The 17,314-nt window shown below is 37.7% G+C and overlaps 1 protein-coding gene across 2 annotated transcripts in view; it reads right to left on the bottom strand.

Moving 5' to 3' along the window:
• Positions 1-17,314, bottom strand: part of aopep (aminopeptidase O (putative)) — a 93,270-nt gene that overhangs the window by 5,244 nt on the left and 70,712 nt on the right. For both annotated transcript variants that reach the window (XM_084390387.1, XM_084390386.1), the window contains exons 14-16: positions 11,568-11,684; positions 772-858; positions 330-485 (exon numbers count right to left, since the gene is read on the bottom strand). In XM_084390387.1, coding sequence (XP_084246513.1) covers positions 345-485; positions 772-858; positions 11,568-11,684 — 345 coding nt within the window. In that variant the 3' untranslated portion in view covers positions 330-344. The remainder of the gene's footprint in view (positions 1-329; positions 486-771; positions 859-11,567; positions 11,685-17,314) is intronic.

Here is a 17,314-nt window from a genome sequence, read left to right as displayed (position 1 = left end):
AGATGAGGCAGGCGGGAGCTTCTGGAAGAATGTGAATGTGGCGTTGGCCAGGACACTGGGAGTGGATCTTTATTAATGTTGGGAGTAAAAACAAAAGGGCTTCTTTTAGGACTTCTGCATCTGAGTGACTTTTTTTCAAAGCAGCTCTTACATAATATACGATTTTTTCGTTAAACGCGTCCAAGTAATGGGACTCTGAGCCATTCAAATCTGTTGACGGTTCATGAGCTGATTGTGGAACCTTTTTTTCCAGAAAGAGCTGATTTAAACTGTAAATCGTTTTTGACTTCAAACTACAGTCAGGGTCAAAGGGGACGTGACACTCTTACCTGATTTGTCTGAATTCAGAGGATCATTTCCTCCACAACGCCGCGTGCCGATTGGTCCATGTCATCTTTAATGAAGGATAGACAACGGCGTGCTAATGCTTGCTGCCGGGCATCTTCCTGGACCATCAACTCACCGTACAAATACACACCCATGGCCTAGTACACACAGACACACACACTAGAATCAAGAAGTGTTCTTTATGAGGGAAAGAGATCTAAGCTCTGTTCCTAAACCTAGTGAGCTCCCTTACTGCCTATTACCTACACAGGCAGCTCCCTTTCAAGGCAGCATCTTGACTGAAATATCATAATATACATTTATAAGTACATTTTATAAGCAATTTTCCATTTTACAGAAAAAACACGAGCATGCCTTAAAAGGCTGGCCGTAAAGACAGCTCATTAAGTTTGGGAACAAAGCGCTAGAGAACCACTCATGTACCTGGTCATGGATCAGAAAGAGCTCAACGTCTCGGTATGCCGCTGTGTGTTTATGCTTGACCGCAAGTTCACACCAGCGATGTTTCACCTAATAAGAAAGAGACAGATAGAAAGTGATTAAACAAGATGAAAGCAGTCCAACAGCTCTGTAATAACACTGAGCTCACAGGACGTCACCATCTGTAAGAATCACACGCATATGGGGAAATCTGGGAAAGCGCATGACTCTGTGGTTTTGTTATCGGTGTGTTTTATGTTGAAGCAAGCGTGTGTCAGTGGAGGTGTGTGCTCTGTTTACGCTTGATGTTCTCTCTCTCTCTCTCTCTTTCGCGTATAAATGGAGGCTGTGTTAGCGCAGCAGAGCGGAGAGATCACAGACTGGCTCTGTCTCTCCCTCGTTCTCATTCCCGTTCTGGTTCTTTGCTGTCATTCAACTCTTTCCTCACAGTGACCTAACAACAGCAGCGCTGAGCACGGCCCAAAGCCTGACCTCATACACGCCAGGGGGATCTCATTACACATTTGTATCACTGGCACACTCATCAGTTTTTAGGAGTGACCGTATTTAAAGGAATATTCCATTTTCAGTATGACATTGGCATAATGTGCACTCTTAAATATAAAGGGTCCAAAAAGTGTTTTTCACAGTGATGCCTAGGAAGATTCATTTTTGGTTCCCCAAAGAACCTTTCAGTGATCAGTTCTTAAAAGAACCATGACCGTGTGGTCATGTGTGAAGAATATTTTAATAGTCTAAAGAACCTTTTCCACTATAAAGAACCGTTTGTGTAATGGAAAGGTTCCATGGATGTTAAAGGTTCTTCATGGAAACATCAAATCCAATAAAGAACCCTTATTTTTAAGAGTGTACTGCAAAAATAATAAGTTACTTGTTTAAAAAATAAAATAAAAAAAAGTTACAGTAGCCTGGTTTCCATTACAGATTTGCACGAATTTTTTTGCGATATTTTCTAAATGTCAAAAAAAAAACATTAACCGATGTTATGCGACTAAACCGTATTTTTTTCCTCTCACGATAAGTCATTCCAAACATGGCAACGGATAAATTGTGGCATTTCCTTTTTGTTTAGAATCCAGTATTCCTGAATAAAGTTTAATAAAGAACTGTCTCGTCTTCGTGTCCAAACAAACCGCGCCGTCTTTAAAGAATTTTTTACTTTTACGTTATGCCAGGTGACCTGTAAACGCGAAAAAACTTTCCCACCTTTTTCGGATTGCCTGAAAAATCACCTCATGTGAGCATAAAAACTTTTTTGCGATATATGGTAGATTTTGCTAAATTGATGTGTTTCCATTGGCTGTTTTTTCCATTCGCAATTTCAATTTGCGCAATTTAAAGGGTAATGGAAACGAAGCTAGTGAGGCACTTACAATGTGAATGATGCACATTTTTTTTTTACTTTATAAAACAGAAATCTGAACCGTATGATTTTATAAAAGCACTTAAATTAATTCTATTAAAATGCATCAAGTGCATATTTAAATCATTCATTTTTAGTCGTTTGAGGGATTTTTTAACAAACAAAAAAATATATAAAGTGATTTCTTTCACACTAACATCATGTTTATGCATTTGGCAGAAGCTTTTACTTAAAACACGGTTGCGTTTTGTGTCTAAACTATTGAGTACTCTTTTTTTTTTTTAAACCAAGGTTTATGCATTGGCCCCATTCATGTCCATTGAAACTCCTGACTGTAAGCCAGATTTGAGGAGAGTTTTTTTTTTTTTTTTTTTTTTTTTGGTAACTAACATTATGCCTCAAATGCTTTCAATTTTGCTTAAGTGAATCTGCTGATTCAGAGGATGGACATGATAGTTCTGCATCATAATAAGCATGTTAGTGATCTTGAGGCTCCCCCACACGCAGCAGGGGTTTAATTGAAGCTGAATAGCCGGGAGTTTGCGGGGCCTGAAGGTGGCAGGCAGTTTAATGATTAATGAAGTTAGATTGTGTGAGTGTGTGTACAAGTGTGTGAGAATGTTTGCTTTAAGACGAGGTGTGAAGTGACTCAGGAAAACAACAGGAAGCAGCGGCACTGCAAAGAGCCTTCCGGTCACAAATCACCGTCTATTTAAGCAACATGTTCAAATGTCACCGTGCAATTACGAGGAATGAGGTTTCCGCAGTCTCCTCTGTCTTCACCTGCCTGCAAACGTTATCATTTCAGCTGATCGCGGTTGTGTTTCTTGTTTTGTTCTTTCTCTTTCATGTGTCAGATGTTGTCATGCATTTCTTTTAATCAAATGTAGTTCATGAAAAAGTTTGCACAGACATGATTTCAGTATTTCAGTAAAATGAACACTTTTACTAAATTGTCTACACCCGCCAAGTGCTATATGTACATATTAACAAAGGTGCTTTAGCGAGAAGATAAAACCTGACATATTACATTATAACAAGCAAATACAATCAAAAGATACAGTACATTGCAGGGACCTATATGAAATCTGTGGCAGCATATTTATAGATCAGAAATGTGGCAACTTATTCCCGTTGGTGAGCCAGCAAATTGAATTGAGGAGGAACAAAATGTTTGTGACTGGTAATATTAGTTTTCACCAATTGACTGGCCTGATTTATGATGATGCGAGTGGCTTTTGCTCTTTGAATCAAATATGGAAAAGCAACCAAGCTTCCGCAGGAAGAAAATTAAATAAAAATGAATCAAATATTTGGAAGGTTAGAATGTGTTGAAAATTATAATCATATATTTTGCACTGTATGCTGTCTATTTTTTTTATTTATTTATAGCTATTATGGACTTTTTAAAAATAAAATGTAACTTTCAATGAAATAAACTACATAAAATAGATGTAATGCCTGATGTAAAATATGTTCAGATTTTTGTTTGCTTTTGGTTTTGATGTGAAAGTGTACTGTAGGTCTTGGGGCGCACAACACATTTCAGAAGATAAATGAAATCAATATATATAACATTTGTTTTCTTTGGCACACATTTTTTGCTATTTAGCAATTTTTAAGTGAAAATGTTGGCAGGCGAGTACAAAATTCGAACTGCTGGCTGGGCATTGTTAACTTGTGAAAGACTTGCGAAACACACACTCACACACATACTTGTATATGTGTTTTACGGGGACTCGCCGTAAAGGTTTTTGTACAGAAAACTTTCTGCATGTTTTGAATTTCGAAAAACACAGGACACAAGAAGTCTCTCATAACCCATGTTTATGTTGTAATACCTATGTTATTATAGACATTTGTGTCCTCATAATAAACCACATATACGAGAGAACACACACACACACACACACACACACAAAAGAGAAGATCAAATTGCTTTCCCGTCAGGGTCACAGAACCACTCGTAGCCCACAGAACAACAAGAGAAAACACACATCAGTAATTAGCAGTAAGGCAAATACCTCAGATACACACACAGAATAACACATCTGTCTAGACACAAACAGCAAGCAAACCTGTGTGTATGGGATAAAGGTTCCTCTCGCCTGGGGTGTGGTAACAGTTAATGATAACAATGATCTAAACTCCCACAACAGGAAGAAATTTGGTTCAGTCAGACAGCCTGACCTACATTAACCTAACCTAAGGACACTTGAAGAATCCAATAAACTTAATACGCAAGCAGCAGTAGGTATCTCACTCATTAAAACTGACGGGATGAGGAAGGGTTTAAGAGGTATTGGTGAATGTGAAAGAAAAATTGCTTAAATGATGATCCGTTGGCTTAAAGGGATAGTTCATCTAATTACTTACATTTCAGTCTATTTCTTGCATGAAGCTTTAAGTCTAGCATATGAACAGTATGGACTACTGGGTGGATGGTTTTAGGTAATACATTTAAATGTAATTAACTTGCATACAAATTTTATTTAACTTAAATAATACACATTTCATTTATATTAAATACTTTCATTTAATTATATAGATTTATACACTAAATTGAACTTAAAAATACAAATGTCATTTATATTAAATAATATACATTTAATTTAATTTGATACATTTATACATACATACACTAACGTTCAAATGTTTGGGGTCGGTAAGATTTAAAAAAAAAAAAAAAGATTCGTTAATTAATACTTTTATTCTGCAAAGATGTATTAAATTATTCAAAAGTGACAGTAAATACACTACAAAAGATTTCTATTTCAAATAAATGCTGTTCTATTGAACTTTCTATTAATCAAAGAATCCTGGAAAAAAATAATCATCCTGTTTCCATAAAAACATTAAGCAGCACAACTGTTTTCAACATTGGTAATAAATCAATTATCAAATCAGCATATCAGAATGATTTCTGGAGGAAAACTGGAGTAATGATGCTTTGCCATCACAGGAATAAGTTACATATTTTTAAATATTTAAATAGAAAACGGTTATTTTAAATTCTAATAATATTGCACAATATTACTGTTTTTTTTTTTTTCAAATAAATGCAGCCTTGGTGAGAATAACCAAAAACATTGAAAGATCTTACCAACCCCAAACATTTGAACAGTTGTGTATAGTAAATATTTAATTATAGATATTTGTCATCTTAGAGCCAGTGGCCTCGTGGGATAGCAAAGTGTTGACTAGCTGCGCACTTCAGAACTTCAACAGATGCTGTACATCATCCAGGTATTGTTCTGATGCTTTTTGCATTCTGTGTAGCAGGGAAGTATGTATAAATTACTGCAGAAATTATACGTAAAAGAGCGACCCGGACATTCTGTAAGATATCACTTTTTGTGTAGAACATAATCGTAGGAATTTCTGGCAGAGTAGATGATAACATTCATCCATTTGTGGGTGCACTGTTCCTTTAAAGTGAGGTCAGTATGTCTGATCACTATTGGCTGACCTCTGTGTGTCCACAGCGGACTAAAGTAACATGCCATGAGCATCAGTGATTACGCTGCATCTGTGGGAGCGTTTCTGTGTGCATGTACACGTTTGCTTGCAGTAATAAATTGTGGAATGTCCCGTGTAATTACTGCGTCTCTCGAGGGAGAGAGAGAGAGAGAGAGAGAGAGAGAGACACACACACACACTGCAGCTGTCCTGCCTCAGGGGTCTCCCCAGGAATGCAGCTCAACTCTGATCCCCTCTGCAGCTGCCGGACCGGGTCTAAACGGGGCACAGAGGAGGGCACAGCGACACACATGCACGTAAACCCGTAACCACGCATACTCAAGCTTATTTCCAAACGGTCACATGCTAATATACCAATACGTGCCTTTTAAAACGAATAGGTTAAGCCATGTTGGACACATGGTGACATTATGTACTGAGATTGATATAGAGATATGCCAGCCTTACAAGAACTTCCTGATACAGCAGATGGCGGGACTACAGAGGCTCCATCATAACCAGACAAAAGCCTCAGGTCATTTATCACCAGTGATGCAATATTTCATAATACGTCAAGAGCGCAACCTTTAAATGACGTGGGTCACGTCACCCTGGGAGGAGTTCATCCCAGAAGTCCCTGTTTGATCTGTGAGTTGAATTACTGTGCGGTTTAAGTTATTTGGTTAATGATGATTGTGCTTTCTTGTAGTTTTAATGTAGTGAAACGTGTTACGGTCATTGGGTCTCATTCATTAATTATTGAGTACAGAAAAAGCTCCCACGCAAAATTTCCCAGGTGCATACACACATTATTCTCATTCTGATGTTGAGGAAAAAGGATTATTCTAAAAAGAAAGCACGCCCCCACAGTGAACATAATACATGCTCAAATCACCATTTAACAGCCTTTCTGCACCTGTACAGGTGCAAACGCATCCTTGCGCTCTCTGAAGAGGAGCTCTCATATACGAAAAGAAAGATATTTGAGGAAAACCAAGTGTGCCGTTTTCAGAATCACTTGTAATTACTTGTTCACAAACACGGTTTCCAAAAAATGTAGGTAGACGATAATAATAATAAATGTTTCTTGAGCACAAAATCATCATATTAGAATGATTTCTGAAGGATCATGTGACACTGAAGACTGGAGTAATGATGCTGAAAAATTCACATAAAACAGTTATTTTAAATTGTAATACTATTTCACAATATTACTGTTTTTACTATATTTTGATCAAATGAATGCAGTCTTGAGCATGTGAGACTTGTTTCAAAAATATTTAAAAAATCTTACCGACCCCAAACTTTTGAATGGTTTGAATGGTATATATTTAATTGAAGATATTTTTCCTCAACTTTTATGCACAACCAGATTAAGCTATAATACACATACCATACAATAAGTAATAATTATTGTATGTTATTTATTTTATGGGGTTACTAGTTATCAGATTTTTCGGTCACACTTTAATTTAGGGTCCAATTCACTATTAGTTAGTTAAATCACTATTAACTAGCTATTAACTACAACTTTTGCCTCAATAAACTCCTAATGTACTGCTTATTAATAGTTAGTAAGGTAGTTGTTAAGTTTATTGGGTAGGATTTTAGGTTGGACCCTAAACTAAAGTGTTACTGATTTTTTATAATAAAAATATTAATAAAAATAAATATATTTTTTGGCTTAACAACATTCCAGGTTTCTAAAGCCAACCATTTTATCCTTAATTTAAGTGCAAACCTACTGATGAATCATGATTTCTATGTAAAAATGTTCACACAGAGGTTTTATGTGTGGTAAATGAAAAAGATTCTTGTTTTATGCCGTCACTGTTTCATGCTTTTTGGATTCCAATAAAATGCTTTTCAAATGGAACGGGTGTCATCTAACCTCTCATCAAGCAGCCCATGTTGCGATTCATGTGATTTTTTTTTTCTAGGAACACACATACTATTACAGAGCACATCTAGAAAACTTCTGATATGCCTTTTATCAATCGCTGTCTTCCTGGCCGGTTGTCCGTGTGAACTTTGTGACCGGGTTTTGAGAGTAGCTGTGATACAATGCGTTCTGTGTGCCTGACCAACAGATGGTATTCGCACTCGCGCGCAATATACACACGCACACGAGTCCTCACATGAAACAGCATACCACAACGCTTAGTCCTCTTGCTTTTGCCTGTGCTCGCACGAAATACACGGCACACATCACACACCGAGGACTGAGAGGTGCTATTCTCTCCTGATTGGCATGCCTAATCTAAGCGGAATCCATCCCGAATACTGTTCAAACACCTCAGAAACTCCTACGCAGGGTTCTGAAGTACGATATTGTGTAATGGAATGGAGGCTGTACTGAAGCCGGATTAACTTAAACCGCGTCCTAAATTTGACCCTCTAGTATTCTTCTAAATGAATCATAGTTTCCTTATTCCTTTATAATTCAAGTATAAACAAAATATCTTCCAACACACACACACATGCGCATGTTGGGTTTTCATATTTTAAGGGGACTTTCCGTAGACATAATGACTTGCTAACACTTTAGTTTAGGGTCCAATTCTCACTATGATTTAGTTGCTTATTAGCATGCCTATTACTAAGATATTGGCTGTTTATTAGTACTTAAAGCACATATTCATGCCTTATTCTGCATGACCATATTCTACATCTCTTAATCCTACTCAATATCTAAACTTAACAATTCCCTTATAAACCATTAATAAGCAGTAATTAGGATTTTATTGAGGCAAAAGTCGTAGTTATTGAGAATTGGACCCTAATCTAAAGTGTGACCAATGGCTTTTATACTGTACAAACTATATATTCTAGCCCCTAACCCTACCCCTACCCATCACAGAAAACTTTCTGCATTTTTACATTTTCAAAAACTTGTTTTTGAGCTGTTTTCCTCAAGGGGACCTTAAAAAAAAAAAAGTCCCACAAGGTCAACAATTACTGATATTACTATCTTTGTGGGGACATTTGGTCCCCATAACATAAGGAATACCAGGTACACACACACACACACACACATGAATTGTTAAATTTTTTCAAGAAAATCCGAAGCAAACTAAACAACAAGTGGTGCTTGTCTGTGCAAAATGACCACATAAGACGCTGTAGTGCTTGCCAGGGCATCACTACGCAGTTGGTGAGCTGTTCTGAGTTGTTTTAGAGCGTTACTATGCGGTTGTTAGGAACTGACTGATTGCGAGGGCATTGCTAATTGGTTCCTTACTAAATATGTGCAAAACTGCCAGAATGATATAGGGCCCTATTTTAACGATCTAAGCGCATGGTCTAAAGCGCAGGGCGCATCCACTTTTGCTAGTTTAACGACGGGAAAAATGGTCGGCGCGCCAGGCGCATGGTCTAAAACGGTTGTCCCTATTCTCTTAATGAGTAATGGGTGTGTTTTGGGAGGTTAAACCAATCAGAGTCTCCCATTCCCTTTAAATGGCAGTTGCGCTCACGCCATGGCAGATTCGCTATTTACATGACGGAATTTGATAGTGGAAAGACTGAACACGTCTCCAGAGCGCAAACGGAACTACTCGCGCGCGAGGTAGAAGTGCGCAAGCAGATCATCTACGGGACAAGCCGGATTCCACCTTATCTTTATGTACACAATAATAATCTTTTACATTGTAATCCTTTTATTGTTAATATTTGGCATGTTTGTGTGCTGCTGTACGTGCGTCCCTGTGTGTTTAATAAGCAGAGTGCACATTACTAACGCGCTCTTTAAATAACAAAGAATAATAATATTGCGTCATTGACTTTAGACCAGGTTTAAGTTGGTCAATGGCGCAGTCTATTTCTGTTGCCTCAAAATAGCAACGTGCCAGAACACACCTTGTTTTCAGACCAGCATGCCCATGGGCACACAAATGGGCGCAAATGCATTTGCCATTTAAACAACGTGGCGCAGGACGTGAAAATGATAACTGCGTCGGACTGAAACTAGCAAAAAACACTTGCATCGCGCTTGGCGCTGCATTGCGCCGAGTGTAAGATAAGGCCCATAATGTTGAACGTAGTTGCCAGGCTACACTGGCTGTTTGTTAGATGTTTGCTTACAGGTCCAGTCAAAAGATCCCAAGCCCCAGTTCTTAATGATATTCTGGTCTCTAGGTATGGCTCAGAACCCTCCATCATCATAAGTCTACAGGATGTTTCCACCCGTTTTACTGTGCACCAGGTGAAAATTAAAAGTCTGATCGCTTTACAAAAGTAAATAGCACACCTCTCTTCAACAAACCACACAATCTGAGGCATAATTCACGTCTGTAAACGAGTCATGACGAGTTTAATACTCAGGGTTAGGGGTTTGTTTAAATCCCTAACCCTTAGTTTGAGCAATATTAATGGCCATGCTTGCCTTTGCAAGTACCACTAATTATGATACATCCAGTGATTCATTTCTTATGTGAGAACAACGCCCAGTCGTGACCCACATAGACTGAGTGGCGCCGACCACACCTCTCATTTTTATTGTGACCTTAAAGCGATCTACAGGCAGAGCTAATAATTATGCGCAGCTAATAATATTGATTCACGTCTATTTTAAAACATGAAAATTATGTGTCGGCAGCAATTCATGAAAGGAAAAAAGGAGGCTAAATGGTGACGGTGTTTCAGAATGATCAAAAAATGTCTATAGCGGGCAGGAGAATTAAATCTGTCTGAAAGAAAAGATGACCGTCGGAGCCTGGGAGAAGCAGCAGAGAAAAGAAGCCAGAGAGCGGGTGGGACGGAGGGAGGGGCACGTGGTAGTAATAACCTGATTTATTTTTAGAGGGCCTTTTGTTTTTCCTGGAAGGTCTTGATGAAAACCTCCCATTGGGCCTCGGTTTGAAACTAACTGTGGTAGTCTGGGACTTACTGTGGTCACATTTCGTATTATCTTACATCATTCGTGCTGCCAAATAGTGCTTCGTTTCAAAAGAACGTTGTGGTAGGTCACTGCCGGCCTGCCAAATTTTGCTCCCAAACAGAAGCTAGCCCGCTCTGAATTGACTAAGTATCACAACGTGGCCTAATTGGCGGCCGGGACAGTAATTGAATCAGGAGGCAAATACCACAGAGGTTAGCGTTTGGCTAGCGTGCGCTTCTCAAAGAGAGCAGAGCACGGCCCGAAACCCCTGTAAGTCTTAAGAAGAAAACTCCCCATAATCTGGGAGAAATCAGATAGCCTCACTTGCGTTTGTCTGATACGGCCAAGCGAGAGGACGTTTCAGGGAATTCAAGTAGACATGATATTTTCGAAACCTCTCTATCTTATACAGAATGATGAGATTACTTACAAATAAATGCAAGCAACTTATTCACTGGAGTAGAAGAGTAAATGTCAGCAGTATTAGTGTTACGGTATACAAACTCAAGAAGGAGAACAACAGAAAATGATAAGACTGATGGATTGGTGTGGTTTTTCAGCTGTGAACATAAGAGGTGTTGGTGGAGACGTGACAAATGAGTTCAGCCTGCCTCTAGTCAATATTTGAAAAGGTGTGGAGAGGAAACGGCAAAAGAAAGAAGGTATTAAAAACACTTTTACCGTTCAATAAAATGAAAACTGATGATTGTTTTTTTTTTTCAAATAGCTCTCCTGAACCTTCAGACTCAGAAAAATGGTTACTTACAGTAATCTCCGCATATTACACTGGCAGAGAAGAAACTATTTTAACATTGAAAAGAAAACTATGAACTACTAAGACACTAATATGATACATTATGAATGCACTAAAACAGATGTTTTTAATCTTTTTAGTTTCCTAGTTGTCTAAACCTAGAATTCAATGTAATTATTGAGACTGTTGACTGTTTTGTGGTATCACCAAGATAAATATACTGATGGATAAGCAGTACTGATGCTGGGAGCAGGTCTGGAGGCAAAAGTAACCAGTCAAATGCAAGAGTGTATGGTGTAAATATATGTAGGAGTGTTGATTACCTCAGCATCCTGGGCCTGGAGGTTATAAGTAGTCTGAAGGAGTCTTAGCGTTGACAGACTCAGTTTTGGTTCCTCTAGAAGAAACTCCAAAAGAAGCACAAGCTGCTCTGGACTCAACTGAAACAGAAAAACAAAAAAGGTTGTGAATAATTTCATATAGCTAACATACAAGGGCGTCATGCACTTAGTATTTGCACCACTTTGGGAGAAGGGAGGGGGGGATAATATAATAAAACTTTACTTTAACTTTCACTGTAGTAATTACTGCATGTCATCATATCCGATTATTTTTTTGAATTATCGGAGCGAAAACATATATTATTAACGCATTTACTGTCTCTATTAGGCCAGCAACTGCATATATAAATCATGCATCAATTTAGTCTTCCACGTATTTTGTTGCTTATAGAAAAAAACACATTTAAAGCATATAAGAACTGGCGAACTGCAGCTTATCTCAGCATTGTGCACTGCTTATTGTGAATCAAAGCCTGTTCTTTGAAGTCCTGCAAACCTAACGTCCTCAATTGCCTTTTGCCTTTAACGTACAGTAGAGTTCAGTCGATTAGTAAAATAATTTTAACAGAAGGATAACAATTAATTTTTTGTAATATTTTGGACGGATTCCCCCAACGGAAAAACGATGGTTCAGCACGAATCGCCAAGGCTGTGTGATTTTAGCTTCAAAACTAAGAAATTCACCAAAGGATGACCACTTTGGGGCACTATTCCTTTTGTACCAACAATATTCTAATATTAGAGTAACTTTATAGTTAACTACGCAATGTGTAGAATATCGGATATCAATAAAACACGTCGTCAAATTATATTTGAATGGATTATTGCCGCTTCCATAGACATCAGTGCATATTTTACAAACTATAAATTTTTTGCTAGTATTTATCTGTATTTAAATGTCATAAACATAAACTAAACATTAGATGGTTGAAAACACGGAACAGTTGTGATATACGTCTCTTGGTTTGAATGGGCATGACATCTCAGCTAACATACAGTGGGGTCCATATAGGCTATGTATATTGTTCAAAGATTTGAGGTCTTTTTTTTTTTTTTAAAGAGCAAAGATGTATGAGAGTACAGACATTTATAATGTGCTGTTCTATAGTATTCTTAAAAAAAAAAGTATCATGGTTTCCGCAAAAATTAAGCAGCACAACTGATAAAAATAAATGTTTCTTGAGCACCAAATCAGCATATTAGAATGATTTCTACAAGATCATGTGACAATGACATTATTTTATATTTGTAATTTATTTAAATATTGCTAAATATAGTAAAATAAGAAATTAAATGTCAACCAAAAAACATTTAATTGATTGGTTATTAGTGAAATAGTGAAGAATCATACAGTAACTGTTTCTTCTTCATTCTCTTTTTTTTTTTTTTTTTTCAAATGCTTTAAATCATAATACTTTCTGTTTATATAGTTTAGGATTCAATTTTATTTAGACCCCTAGATTTTCAATGTGATTTTTTTTCATTCATAATTTAAATAAGATTTGATCGGGCACAATGTGAAACGTAGATAAAGACTCAGACGAAACACACCACAAAATGATTTAAAGGTTTCAAATTACATCCACGAACCATGACGGCATTTTTCATCAGGTTGAGTAAGACATCAATGCTGTCTTTGAAGCGCATCAGAGAGCCGAGCAGGAAAAGAGAAGCACGTTTCGAGCACGAGCTCGCAGTGGGGAGAGCATTCCGGCGAGGTAGAACGAGAGGAAATAATTAAACCTTCCTCCTTTAAAAGAGCTCCTCTCATAATCTTCAGAATAAGAAAATCACATTTCACTCACTTCTCAAAAAAGCAAAGTCTGCATTATGGTTTCTAGAGTATAGACAGCTAATGGAAGGAAGGAATGCTTTGGGATTTGAGTGCTGGAAAGATGCTTCTTGCAGTATGGAAATCAGGCCTAAACCAATTATCGCATGAAATAGCTATATTTACATGGGATTATGTTTCTTTTTTAATTCTTAGCCTGCTTACTCTTGTTTTAACCCATCTTTCAGCTGCTAAAACTTAATATTCCAGACGTAAAGAATCGTTCAAAGAAGCAAGTCACAACAGTCTCAGACAGGTAAAAATGAAAAGCTGTACACTGCCATGATATTATCAAAACATTCTGGTGCCCTTTGAAAGACATGACAGAAATTATGATTTATCCTCATAACGCATGCCGTCAAGCATTTATAAAGGCACAACATGAGTCAGAGCCAAATAATCAAGAATATCGCTGACCTGACAGCATGCTTATTTTATTTGGTGTGTGTGTGTGTGTGTGTAAGAAGGAAGCCGACAAAGGAAATTCTCTCCTGCTGCTTTTATCTCAGGTTAAAAATCCTGTCAAAATTTATGCTAAAAATGCAGCTGTGGTTGACAGAAATTCTCTGTAAATATCCAGTGATAATGTTTCAGCTGTTTCAGGCTGCCACTTTTGTGCCTGTATATTTTACAGTTTATAATGAAATACAACTTTTGATTTTAATAATGTATTAGTACAGTAAATGTTGAAATTAACATTAATTTTGATTAATAAATGCTGCAGAAGTCTTGTTAATTCTTAATTCATGTTAACTAACGTTAACACCTGAAACCTTAGTGTAAAGTGTTTCCAAAATCTGTCTTACCATAAACATGACACACAAAAATAATGCAGTAAACATGAACTAAACAATGTGTTAACATCTAAATGTACATAAATGATAAGAAACTTGAATATTTAAATAAAATGCAACTTTTGGGAACATAAACAAGGTTTATATAATGTTAAATATACACTCTAAAAAAATGCTGGGTTGTTTTAACCCAATGTTGGGTCAAATATGGACTAACCCAACGTTGGGTTAAAAAATGCAATTTAAAAATGGATAAACCCAGCCGTTGGGTTACATTTTTAATGTAACCAATGCAATTTGTCCATTTTTTTATTGCATTTTTGTCCATTTTTGATTTTGTCCAAAATGCAATTTGTCATTTTTTAACCCAACGTTGGGTTAGTCCATATTTGACCCAACATTGGGTTAAAACAACCCAGCATTTTTTAGAGTATAACATAAAATGCAGTCTCTAAAAATAAAAACCATCATTTCTACAGGATTTTGCTGAAAAATAAAGTAGACTGTCCCATTAGATCTAATATAATTTACTAGATGGTAAAGTAACTTAGTTGACCAATTAACAGGTTTTTACTATAGCATTTCTGCAGAGAGAGAGAGAGAGAGAGAGAGCAGACTGAGGCTGGAGATGGAGAGAGAAACAGGAAAAGGGAAATGGTGGAGTGAGCGAGGGACACGTAGACAGAGCTGGCAGAAAGACTGATGTGGTGGGAGATGGGTGGTGGCAGGCCTGCTATTATTACTCCATTATCACATCAGGATCTATAGAGCAGTGATGCACAGTCTCCTCCCTCCTGTGCCACTTCCCTTTCTCTGTCCGGCCAAACCCACACGCACACACACCACACACACACACACACCGCTGCTCAGCCTGGGACATCTCTTATCCGCAGCTCCTGTTGTATAGTTACACCTTAATAATATGGTGAATAAAGTGCGCAACAATCATTAGCATTAGCATTTTCAAATCACTTCTCACAGACGCAACTTTATCAACGTCTCCATCAGTTGAAATATCCTTCCCTAAAATGGTTAGGAAATGTAATGCTGCAACCGCCTAACCAAAATAAGAACTATATTTGTCTACATTACTGAAAGAGGGAACTATTTCACTCTTGACTGCTCTGCGACCATTCAAGACCTTAAAAGAACCATAACCCAGGACAAAATAACTGCATCAAGAGCAAAATTATAGTAATTTGACCGTGAGAAACCCAATAAAGTCATCGCGCTTTGAAGAAAAAAGTGGCAAGGGTCAACTGGTTTTCTCACTCGAATCTGCTGTGAAGAATTAATGTGGTGGAAAGCAAAGACTTCTCACTTTGGGCCGATAAGCGGGTGCATCGCCGCTCTGTCATTAAGAGGCATTCACAGGCCCACCCAAGATCATCGGATCCGCCGCCTTTGAAAGACGAGAGGAATTTAAAGTCATAAAAGATAGAGGGGAGACGAAAGTCCTCCTCCACACTCAATTTGCCTCAGGGAATGGCAATTGTTTCGAGATGGCAGTAAAAACTTTTCCACACAGGGGAACAAACAGCCCTGCTGTGCCCAAGTCCACTCATCTTGTCAAAAACAGGGCAGAAAAGAAAACAAGGTGATCAGCTATCCGGGGGAAACACCCTCCTACAATACATCACTCTGCAAAAAGCAAAACGGGGTTTTCCGTCACTTGCTTTGACCCAAGGAGAAAGTTGAGGACTGGATTTTGGTGTCAAGAAGGTTTTTTGAAACAAATATACAAAAGATTTAAAAAAAAATTGTCCTATTGATTAATTAGTTAAAAAACTACAACATGACTTATTATGCATGTTTTTTTGTTTTTTTTTATGCACATTTTGAAGGGAATAAAGTCATAAATATTGATAAAATAATGTAAAAAGACCCCAATGAAAATGATTATTTCTTAGAAATAATATTTGAACAAATCTGCTTCACTGCTTAATGATATTTTTGTCCACCAAATTCATGTGGTGTGACTATAATACTGGGAAAAAACCCATAAAACAGGAAGTGATACCATGATATCATTTCCCCTCATGACTATGTGTCCAGGTCAATGAGAATCTTAAAATATCATATATATTTCATACATCAAATATATTCATATAGGTTAGATCAGGCTGTAAAATGCCACTGATATTTATGAATTAATGAAGAAAATCATACTTTTTTTAAATAATAATTTAGATGTAAACCAGTAATCGAGGTGTAAGAACAATTTGCAAGTCATTAAATTAAAACTTTATGATGTTTAAAAAGTTTGCAAAAGCATTGATGTGTGTTAACCTAAATTTAAAATAAAAACATTCGTATTCACCCTTAACCCTTGTAATCCTGAACATAAGAGTGCGTGAGCTCCCGACAGCAGGAAGCAAAGGTGAACATCTCCACTCCGAGAACAAACACACACCGACGAAACAGGACAAAGTGATTATTCAGTGAGATCACAGGCTAGAAACACTTGTGTGACAATGCCGGCAAGGCTTTCAGCACTTGCTCAAGGCCTAATTGTTTTACAACCCTGAATTCAGCATTTTGTCATTTGGGCCAAATCAAACAGAAAACCCTGAAATTCATCGTTCGCCATTAACACACTTGCCTCTGTGAGCCGCACGGACGTCCCGTCCACCGTAAGACTCCCTCCACGAGCACAGCTCCACACATGCAGTCACTCTGGCCCGAGTGTGTGTTTGGTTTTCCGCTGCCTTTTTCATTTCTCTCCACATGAAAGACTCTTTTCATGCAGTGTCCATTAAAGCCATGGAAAAGTTAGCAGCGCGCAAATAAACAGAGCGAGGAGCTTAATGAAAAATGATGTACTTTCAAATCAGGAGAGCTTTCCTTTGCCTTATTTCATCTCAGTCGCCTCTGTTTTAGTCATCGGTACAGTATCCCACCACTTCTAACAGAGTAATCTTAATAAAATGCTTGATTGTCTCCAAAAACCCTTTCAATGGAAGTCAAAAAGACGCAATTAGAGTTTGTAGAGAGGACAGACAGAATTTATCACTTCCCCGACGTCTCCTATAATGGGGGGGGGGGGGGGGGGAGGACTGTGAGCGAGAGGCAAGAGGACGATGTGGTGGGTAAAGAAGAACAGT

Source organism: Rutilus rutilus (genome assembly GCF_951802725.1).
Source record: "Rutilus rutilus genome assembly, chromosome: 19".
In the NCBI taxonomy this organism is placed as follows: domain Eukaryota; kingdom Metazoa; phylum Chordata; class Actinopteri; order Cypriniformes; family Leuciscidae; genus Rutilus; species Rutilus rutilus.
The sequence above is the reverse complement of the archived record's forward strand: the minus strand, read 5'-3'. Positions and strand labels throughout refer to the sequence as shown.